Genomic DNA, 10,782 nt, shown 5'->3' on the forward strand with positions numbered 1-10,782 from the left:
CCTGAAACGGGCCCTGAAATCCAGATACTTGTTTTGAGAACAGGGAGTATTTTTTTTTTTTTTTTTTTGGTGGTGGTACGCGGGCCTCTCACTGGTGTGTCCTTTCCCGTTGTGGAGCACAGGCTCCAGACGCGCAGGCTCAGCGGCCATGGCTCACGGGCCCAGCCGCTCCGCGGCATGTGGGATCTTCCCGGACCGGGGCACGAACCCGTGTCCCCTGCATCAGCAGGAGGACTCTCAACCACTGCTCCACCAGGGAAGCCCAGTATATCTTTTTTAAAAGCGTTTTGGTTATATGCTTTCAACAAGTCACTGAGAGTATTTATAAAGATCCACAATCCCTTATCCAATGCTCTGTGGCCAGGCCTATTTTAGAATTCACACTGTTTTGGGTGTTAGATAATATGCAGCATATATATATACCTTCTATTTTGCAATATGAGGCAGCACCAGTAATCAGACAAATCCAGCTGATTAATAACTCTGCAGCAAAGTATATGCAAAGTCACAGGTCAAATACATTCAGACCATAAATAGGCTCTCATCTTTTCAGTCGGATTTGACACTCCATGAGGGCGAATAAGTCATGGAAAAACTTGTAGTTTTCAGAGCTTTTTGGATTTGGGGATTATTCACATATCCAAGCATTGGAGGTATATTTTCCGACTTGAAGGAGCTGTATATAATCTACTTGGGGTTAATAAAGCCGAGCAGCACAGAACAACCAGAGAGTCTGGCCAGTGTATAATTACATACCTGACCTGCCTTTGCCCACGTGGGAGGAAGATGCATCTGGGGGGAAACAGGTGGAGTCAGGAAATAGGCTCAACCCCTAATAAACGTGGGTCCAGAGGTTTAGGTTTCCTGAAAGAGATAAAAAAGAAAGAGAACAGAATAATAATCCTCCCTTTCAATCGGTTTCACACTGGCATCTCCTGCTACCCCTCTAGCAGGTCTGAAGGCCAGGGCCTGGCTGGACTGTATTTTTAGCACGGATGCTTGCAGTGTCGTGGTGGGGTCACCAGGTCCCCCATGTGGCAGGAGGGCCTAAGAGCCTGATGTTTAGGAGAAGTTCCCCATTTCAGGGTCCCTGAGTGCCTTCCTCACCACCCCCAGGAGCCGAACACCCCCCGCTTCTGGAATTTACCCTGTAGGGCCCCTCTTCTGCAGGTGCCCGGTGCCTGCCCTGCCAGCCACAGGCCTCTCCCGCCTCCTGTTTCCTGCAGTGGGCTCTCCAGACCCCACAGTCCCCCAGAGCCTGCTGGCCTTATAGCCATACCACTTCCCAGCGACCACAATGGGTGCAAGGAGAGGTTCTAGAGGAAGGGCCATTCCTGGGGTCGCCGGGGACCCACCTCCCAAGGTCTGGCTGACCTGTACGTGACCGGGGGTTGAAAGCTCTCTGGGTGACCCTGACGTGAGGCCAAGAGTTGGGAACCACGGGCCTGGCCCAGCCCTTTCACTGACAGTCAAGGAAACTGAACGCAGCTGCCAACGGCCTTTGCCAGCATCACCCACCTCAGCTGGAAGTGGGGGAGGGCAGAGACCTGCTTCCTAAGACCTGGGCCTGGGCCGGATGCAGAACAAACTTGAGGCGCTCTTTCAAGTCTTTTTTTTTTTTTTAACTTAAATGTATTTATTTATTTTGGCTGCATTGGGTCTTCATTGCTGTGCACGGGCTTTCTCTAGTTGCAGCAAGCGGGCTCAGTAGTTGTGGCACACGGGCTTCAGTAGTTGCGGCTCACGGGCTTCAGTAATCACGGACTCTAGAGTGCAGGCTCGGTCGTTGTGGCGCACGGGCTTAGTTGCTCCGCGGCACGTGGGATCTTCCCAGACCAGAGCTCGAACCCGTGTCCCCTGCGTTGGCAGGCGGACGCTTAAGCACTGCGCCAGCAGGGAAGCTCTCAAGCCTTTGACTTCATAATTCCTCTCTGACCCGAGTAGCCTCGTGGTTCACTCTGGTGAAGATGGTCTGCACAGCTGTTAGGAGCGTGCTGGGTGCGGGGACCAGCCTTGGGTCTATTCACTGCCCCTCCGCCGTGTGACCGACTGTCCCCTTCCTTCCAGTGCCAGGACTACCGTGGCGGCGCACTCGGGGGAGACCTGTGCGAGGACCTGTGCGTGGCAGGGCAGCTACGGTACCGGCGCTGCCTGTACTACGAACGGGGCAAGAAGGTGCTGCAGGCTGACTGGCGCGGCCGGCCCGTGGTCCTTAAGTCCAAGGAGGAAGCCTTCTCCAGCTTCCCGCCGCTCGGCCTCCTGGAAGGCCAGCCCGAGGCCGGCGGCCAGGGCTTCCCGGAGGCAGAGCTCCTCCTGCTGGCGGCCGGGGAGGTCAAGAGCGCGTTGGGCCTGGAGCTGGCCGAGGGCGGCCTGGGGCGGCTGGGCCTGGGGCGGCGGGGGCCCCGGCTGCGGGGTCAGCTGGCCAGCCTGTGGGCGCTGCTGCAGCAGGAGGAGTTCGTCCTGCTCAGCCTGCTGCGGGGCCGCAGCCCGCACGCGCCGCCCGTGCTGGGCTCCTGCGGCCACTTCTACGCCGTGGAGCACCTGGCCGCGGGCAGCCCCCGCCTCCGAGCCCTCTTCCCCCTGGACGGCGCGGCCCGCGGAGGCCGGGCCCAGGCGCGCGCGCTCAGCGGCGTGGCGCTCAGCTTCCTGGACATGGTCCGCCACTTTGAGCACGACTTCTCGCACCGCCTGCACCTCTGCGACGTCAAGCCCGAGAACTTTGCCATCAGGAGCGACTTCACGGTGAGTGGCTGCGGTCTGTGTTTCGCCCGTGGAGGGCAGACTTGGGTCCGGGTGGTCCTAAACGAGGGGGTTTCTGAAATCGGGGGAGACCCTGCAGCGCTATGCAACCTTCTAGCCAGGACAACTCCGACCTGCCAAACCTTCCGAGTGGGAATGAGAGAATTTAAAGAAGAGAGGCGCCTGCCCGGTGCCGAACTGGGAGGATAGCCGCTCGCAGCGGGAGGCGCGGTCTGTCGTCCTTAAGGGCTGCTCTGTTTTCTCCAAAGCGACTTCGCGTCTTCTTAGGGCTATTTTGAAAGCAAGCAAATTATGCAGAAAAGTCTTCAGGAGACAAGGAGCCTCGGAGGATGAGGAGAGAGGACGGCCTTTGGGGGCTTTTGTACAAAGGCTCAGTAGGGGGACACTGTTTTCAAGCTGTCCATGCTCTAGGATGATGGGCAACTTTTTCTAATACTTTCCTCTGGAGACGTTCTAGTTTCCCTTCTGTGGGTAAGACTTCTAGAGGGACAACTGGCATTTTGGTGCCTTACACAAGGGAGAATCCTGCCCGGGTGGACACGTCAGCCTCTGCAGGCGGCAGGTGAATTTTATGTCCCACTCCAGGCAGTGCAGGCCTACAAAGAACGGACCGAGAAGGACAAGCTGCGGCAGGAGGCCCGGGGCTCCGGGGTGGGATGCGGCCCTCTGTGTTTTAAAAGCAAGCCCTCCAGGTGATTCTGATGCACACTCAGTGTGAGAACTAGCGAACTGATGGACCAGCAGGAGGGTTCCCCCTTTGGTCCGTGTTGCAGTGGGGAAGGAGCGCTGTCCTTCAGGTAACGTGTCAAGAATTGATGACTCGCAGTCATTCACTTTCTCCGGTCACCCCTCGCAGATCTTGAGAATCTGTCCAGCGGTTGCAAAGGAACTAGAAAAACATCTTTACTTCTTGCTCCCAAACTGTTGCCAGAAAGTGCTCTTTTCAAACAGATGACGTTTCCTGCTCTAGAGGCACACTTTTCAGTGGAGAACAAAATAATCCTCGTCAATCCGTGCTAGTCTGATGCTAGGACGATGTCTGAAGATGATGCAAGTTAGGTAATTTTGTGCAGGAAAAATTTTATGATTCTCCCGACGTTATCTAAGAAACCTCAGGCAGGTTTTTCTGTTCATTTTGTTACTGTTCTTATTTTAGGTGCATAGAGTTATGCTTCCAGTAGCTGTAATCCATTCTACAGCATACACTAAAATTAAAAAATAAATCTGGCTCTTCCTGGGAGATGAAAAGGGAACAATCAGAGCTGGAAGACAGAAGTAACAGGGAGCTGAAATTCCACCAGGGGCCCAGGGGAAGCTGGGGAGATGGCCAGGAACTATCAAAAGAAGTGTCTTGTAGCCCCCCAAATAAATTATGAAAGACAACAGACTCATTAGCACAGCCTCATATATTTTTAGTGTACTAACCAGTATAAATAATGAAATGAGCTATTTCTTTTGTCTGAATAATAAGATAGGAAAAATTGATTAAAATGATAATTTCTGTTTGCAGAGCCTGGATTAGTAATTAGACAAGGCTGTTAAATAGGGAAAAGTTCCCTGTTCTTTATTTTCATTATTCTCCACATATTTTGAAATAAAGTATTTTTCCCTCCTCTGTTTTACTGAATAATCCCCAAGAAGCTTTACTGCATTCTGGCATCAATCTTGAAGGAACAAACAGAAACAACAACCTGGGAATGTGCCTCCTGACTTTGCAGAGAACTGAGATGTAAATGAACACTTTTTGAGATGCTACCAAAGGGAGAAGGCTGATATTTTGAGGGTGATCTGTGAAATGCCACAGACTCCATTAACCTCATCGAGTCTTCTAAGAGCTCTTTAGTACCTTGAAGCTATACACTGCTTGATTTTGGGCAGAGTCCAGGTTTTCTCAGGTTTGAGCTCATCTTTTTTTTTTAATTCAGGTGGTGGAGGAACATCTGCATAATTTAGACATTATTCTTTTTCTGGTTTTGAAACCTACTTGGGTTGACGCCAGGAAGATAAATCTGAAATTCCAGGGGCTCATCACATTTTCACGCTGATAGTGGGACTTAGTTTTTGATGCTGCTGGACCAGGGTCCATAGGTATCGACCCTAATTTGAGAACTTTGGCTTTGCCACTCCCTGCACTCCCCCAGCTCCCTGCAGCTGGAAACCAGTCACCTCAGGTAACAGACAGCATAAACAGACGACCTACGTACTGCCCACCCCACTCTCACCATCACATCCTCCACCTGTCCCTTGAATGTAGTTTTCTTTTGTTGCTTATATTCAAAGGGATAGATTGTCTGTGTCTCACAGCTTTTGTATTCCTGAGCCTTGAGTGACAGAAACCAAAGTGATAAGGCAACAGAAGGGGAAATCAATTCACTTTAAAGATGTGTCAGATTCAACTTCTAAATCTGAGGAAACTTTTACAGATGAAACGGGATACTAGTTCCACATCCTAGGCTTGCACTGGTGACCACAAAGGTCCTTTCTGCAGTTAAAGCCTTGCCGCACCATCTGTGCCGGTGGCTTGTGTGTCCCCAGCACAACCTGGCTCCTCTTCCCTGCTGGCAGATTTCTGTGACCCCTGAAGTCTGTGACACTTGCACCTGCAAAGGGGAACAGGGGTGGGGTGATACCGCAGGGCTCCCTCTGTGCTGCGGCCTTGGGGGTCCTCTTGAGAGGCGTGTGCTGTTTCAATTACAGGTGGTGGCTATTGACGTGGACATGGCCTTTTTTGAACCTAAAATGAGGGAAATTCTTGAGCAGAACTGCACGGGAGATGAAGACTGCAATTTCTTTGACTGTTTTTCAAAGTGTGATTTGCGAGTGCACAGGTGTGGAGCCCAGAGAACCAACAGCAACCTGCAGGTGAGCAATGCTGCTGTCCTCTCCGGGGTGGGGGCAGGACCCTGTCCTCTCTGCGGGGGGGACACTGTTCTCTCTGCAGGGGGGAACCCTGTCCTCTCTGCGGGGGGGAACCCTGTCCTCTCTCGGGGGGTGGGGACCCTGTTCTCTCTGGGTGCCTCTGCCTGCCACACTGTGACATCCCGGTGATGTAGCTGAAGGTCATCACCCTTGCCATGTCACCTGGGCTCGATGTGTCCAGTAACGGCAGGGATGGTGGGAGACAGGGATCATTTGTTCTTAGTCGTCTACCCCGGAGGTTGTCGGCCAAGTGACCCCATGGGGCTAATGGATGGTGCTCCCAGCACAGCCTTTACTGGGTCTCCCAGAGCCATGGGGACTTGGGTAGCCCTTCTCTCTGGGTCTAATTTCTGCATCCGCATCCGCATCCATCCACACACACACACACACACACACACACACACACACACACACACACCCAGAAAGAGCACACAGAGACTGATTCACCAAGGATAAATCTAGAAAAAGGGCAAAGCAGTCCTGAAAACTGGCCAAACCAGAGAGGGTAGGCAACACCACAGATCCAACAGGCAAGGGGTTAGGCCAGCAGGTGGTTAATAGAGGGAGAAAGTGCATGGGTCCCACATCCAGGAGACCAGTGATAAGTAGGAACCCATCCTGGCTTCCAGCTCTCGGATCCAGTCTAGAGTGAGGGAGACCCAGATGTGGGGCTGGAGACCCCTGCACTGGGAAGACATCTCCCCTCTTCTGGCAGAAGCTGTCTGTTCCCGGCCCTCACTCCAGGCCCTCAGGTGGGTGTGGATGAGCTCGGCGTTGACCACAGGTGTTGACCACAACCAGGAAGAGGTCATAGCAGGGAAGCTGGGCGCACCTCCACCACCGCTGATCTGTGCTCTAGCCTCAGCCTTCCTAGTGTTTCATTCTCCTAGCCGGTCCACTCCGCAGTCTCACCTCCACTGCAGTCTGTGGAGTCTGTGTACAATCCTCCAGCCCATAAGGCGAATAAAACCCCAGTGCACACCTGGTGATGGGACCAGAGCCTGGGGCTGAGTCATGCCGGCACAGAGGACTGACCTGGGGAGACCTGGACAGTTGTGTAGTTAACCTGGCGGTCCTGGACCAGGCCGAACAAGGCCCTGGCTTGGCAGCCTCTAAACTTAACGTGGACTCACACCCTCGGTGGGTCTGCAGCGCAATCATTCTTCTCCAGATGTGGGAACAATATGCTTTCACTAGAGCATCAACCACCCTGTGACCTCAAACCACAACGTGGAAACACTAACACCTGCCCTCTGCAGCATACTGGAGACTAGGGTTGTATCCTTAATATATAAACGGCTCTTACAGAGCCGTTAAGCAGTGAGAGGTACACACACACAAAACTGGCAAGAGAAGAACATATGACAGATACACGGGAGCTGAAGTGCAGACCGACAGAGAACCTGGCAAATATTTAATCTTACTATTCAAAGACATGCAAGTTAAAACCCAGCGATAATAATTTTTTACTTTTAACTATTGGGAATAGTTGTTACAATGCTATTAATCAACAGGTGAGGCTTCAGAGAAATATAGGTAAGAGTCTATATTGTTAACGTGATTGTAAAATTCTACATCCCTCTGGAGGGTGCATGACTGTTGGAAATACTCTCTTTAGCTGAGCAATTTCATTTGTGCACCTTTTCTGATTATTGCCTTTGAATAAAGACCTAGAAACGAAATTTCGCTTCCTTTAAGGATATGAGAAAATATGAAGCATTCATTAAGCGAAAAAAATGCAGGTTACAAATCAGTATTTACCCATGATCTCATTTTCGTTAAGTAGTACGTGATTGGGGAAAAAGATATGAAAACGTCAAAAGCAATTACTTACGGATGATAGGATTACAGATTTTTATTTTCTTCCTTTTGCCCTATATTTTATAAATTTTCTACGGTGGTATGTATTACTTTTCTAACTTACACTTTTACTCAAAAAAAAACAAAAAAAAAATCCCTGCCCTGCATCAGTTGATTGACAGATCAAAGGAATAGAATTTTTAAAAACTGAAGAAGTATACCTAATGACATATGGGTGTTTAGTATGTTATAAAGGCAGCCTCTCAGGCCAGTGATAGGGAAGCTGGGTTATACAGTGAGTGGTGCTGGTAAAGTGGGTATTCAGGAACAACAAATGATCACATTAACTCCTGGTCTACTCCTTATATCAAACTAAACTTCAGACAGCTCAAATACTTACAGCTAAAAAATGGAATCCTGAATGTTCCAGAAGAAAACTGGGAGAATTTAAAGTACCACCCTAGAGTTCGGAAGGCCCTTCTGAGTGCAGAACAAAGTTCAGAGGCTATAAGAGGAACAACTGACACATTTAACCATTAAAAAAAAAATCCACATGGCAAAAACAAAACAAAGTTACAAAAAATATGAGCAAATTTAAAGGTTAAATGAGAAAATTAGCAAAATATTTGCAACTGCTCTTACAGATGAGGAGCATAGAGGACAGAGACAGCCCTTATCTGTCTGAGACTCAGAGCTGCTGAGACTCACGGCATCCCCCAGCATCGTCCTTGGCTCACGGTAACCCCACATCCCAGGGGCAGCGTCTAGTGATTGGTCAGTGGGGAGGGGGGAAATGCAAAGCCTAGCCCCCTGGCCTCTATAAGGAAAACTCTGTAGGCCATTCCAGTACCAGAAGTTTTCCTTCTCCCTAAGTTCCATGGAAAGATGGTTCCTGAGAACGCCCCTCAATAAATCCCTGCATGCAAATCTCCACCTTACAGTCTGCTCCCCAGGAAGACAATCTAAGCAGGGGGTTAATGTTCTTAATATATAAAGAGCATTTACATATCAATATGAAAAAAGTTAACAATCTGATGGAAATGTGGGCAAAGAACATCACCTTGACCACTCACTGGAAAGGAAGCACAGATACTTTCAACCTGACTGATAAGAAGAGCAATACAAATTAAACCATTTTCATTCATCAGTTAACAAAAAAGAAAGATGACACGTGTTGTTGAGGGCATTCTTGTCATACGCTGCTATGACAGTGTAACTCGGTACAACTTTTATGGGGTCAATCTGGCAATATCTATCAAAACAAAAAATATGCATACCCCTTGGCCCAGAAATTTCATTTCCAGAAATTTAGTCATATGCAAAATGAAAAAGATGTCTGCAAGATATGTACTGAAGCATTTTTCATAATAGCAAAAGTTAGTGAACAACCTAAATGTCCATCAATAAGGAACTAGCTAAATAATTTATGATATGCATTTGAGGTACAGCCATTAAAACAAATGGAATATCCTTATAAGGACTGATTTGGAAGGCTCTCCCTGATATTTCGTTAAATGGGAACGGAAGCTACAGAACAGTGTGTGCAATGTACTCCCATCCGTGTAAAATAAAAGAAAAAGGAAATGCATGTATATTTATAGACTCTCCAGAAGGACATTCAAGGGAGTGGTTGCCTCTCAGAGCCAGGAGCCGAGTGTCTGGTTAGGAGGAGTGGGATGGAGACTTAAGATTACAGCCTATCTTTTGGGACATTTTCCATGTTTGCCCCTGAAAATGTATTATCAACTCAAAAGAGAAATAAGATAATTTGTTTTTAAACAGAATCCTCAGTCTTGCAGAGGTTGGGAAACACAAGTCAAAATTATAGAAACAGTAGCTCTATAAAATTGAGGCATTTGTTAACTGAGTCTAATATAAAGTGTGACATAGGAACATGGAGCAGAATATTAATTATGCAGCGCTCCATCCAACAGGGAGGAAACCATGAAGGCTGTAAAACAGACAGTGTGTTTAAATGGAGAATTTAAAGAGATCTTCAGCCTCAGTGAATTTCATACCCAAGGAGAACTAAAGGCTGTGAGATAGTGGCTTAATTTTTACTTCTAAAATAAAACATCTCAAAGCCTCCTCAAAAAGAGTCTGCAGCCTTTCCCTTCCAATATACCTTTTTTTCAGTGAGCCTCAAAGTACTATCACGTTTGCATACCCCTCGTCACCAGCGTGTCCTGGGGCCCTCAGGACAACCCTGCCAGGTGGCGATGACTGTCACCGTGACCAACCTATGGATAAGCAAGTGCGCCCTCAGGGGTGCGGTGACGGCGGGGCTGGCAGCCTTGGGCCTGCCCAGGGCCCACTCCTTATGCAGCAGCTCCCGCCTGTGACTTTCTGCTGCAGTGTCCTCAGACCTTTCTGAGTGTCACCCGGAGCTTCCCCCGCGGCATTTCCACCACACGCGGGGTGGCCTTTTCCCCGCTGGGCGGGTTAGGGTCCGGGAAAGGCCCTTCCAGGAGGCCCCCGGGCCTGAGCTGACCGCCCCCTCCCGCCCTCCCCCAGGTCGTCTGCGACAAGATCCTCCGCCACTGGTTCTCCTCGCCCCGCGGCAGCCCCGCCGTCTCGGCCCCGCTGCGGCGGCAGCTGCGAGCGGCGGTGCTCGAGTGCGCGGCCCCGGGGGCTCAGGGCGCGGCGCCCCGCGTGCTCGCGAAGCTGCGGCGCCTCCTCCAGGCCGCGCTGCGGGAGCTGCGGGAGGACGAGTAGCCGCGGCCCCCGCGCGGTGAGGGAGCGCGTCCGCGGCGCGGACAAGGGCCTCGGGGACGCTTACTGTGTGCGGAGGGGGCCGCCCGGCGCTGTTCGTCCCTCAGCCGCCTCCTCCCTCTGCTCTGCTTTGAGGAAGCCTCCGGGCCTCGCCCGTCACCCCTTCGAAGTGACACGAGGGAGGGGGTCCGGCGCTGTGTTCTCGGAAGGAGGCTCTGCTGTGGTGGAGTAAGAGCCCCGCCAGGGGCCTGCAGACGTCACCACGTCACAGAGTGCACCTGCGTGCGCGCACGGGCGCATGCGCAGGGTGAGTGCGCACGTGGCCGTGAAAGTTGCGCAGGTGTGTGGACATGTGTGCGCGCGTGTGTGAGCGGGTGAGGGTGTGGGCCCTGTGCGCCTCCGGGCGGGGAAGGTGCCTTCTCTGGCGTAGCCACTGGCACCGTGGGCCTCGCTAGCAAAGAAGAGTCATCTTGCTTTTGGAATTGAAAACAATAAAAAACCCAAGTCTTATCTCTGGGAACTGTAGTTTGTACTGGCGAGGGTGTGAAAGCACAGTTTACAGTGTTTTTCATTTTGAGGAATGAATGGATT

General features: G+C 50.8%; 1 protein-coding gene across 1 annotated transcript in view; it reads left to right on the top strand.

Moving 5' to 3' along the window:
* Positions 1-10,194, top strand: part of DIPK1C (divergent protein kinase domain 1C) — a gene marked incomplete at its 5' end in the record, with an annotated part of 16,953 nt that extends 6,759 nt beyond the window's left edge. Inside the window, 3 exons of the mRNA XM_007449676.1 lie at positions 2,068-2,742; positions 5,458-5,622; positions 9,994-10,194. Coding sequence (XP_007449738.1) covers positions 2,068-2,742; positions 5,458-5,622; positions 9,994-10,194 — 1,041 coding nt within the window. The remainder of the gene's footprint in view (positions 1-2,067; positions 2,743-5,457; positions 5,623-9,993) is intronic.
* Between the last annotated feature and the right edge of the window lie 588 nt (positions 10,195-10,782).

The sequence above is a fragment of the Lipotes vexillifer genome, unplaced genomic scaffold, assembly GCF_000442215.2.
Source record: "Lipotes vexillifer unplaced genomic scaffold, Lipotes_vexillifer_v1.1 scaffold196, whole genome shotgun sequence".
In the NCBI taxonomy this organism is placed as follows: domain Eukaryota; kingdom Metazoa; phylum Chordata; class Mammalia; order Artiodactyla; family Lipotidae; genus Lipotes; species Lipotes vexillifer.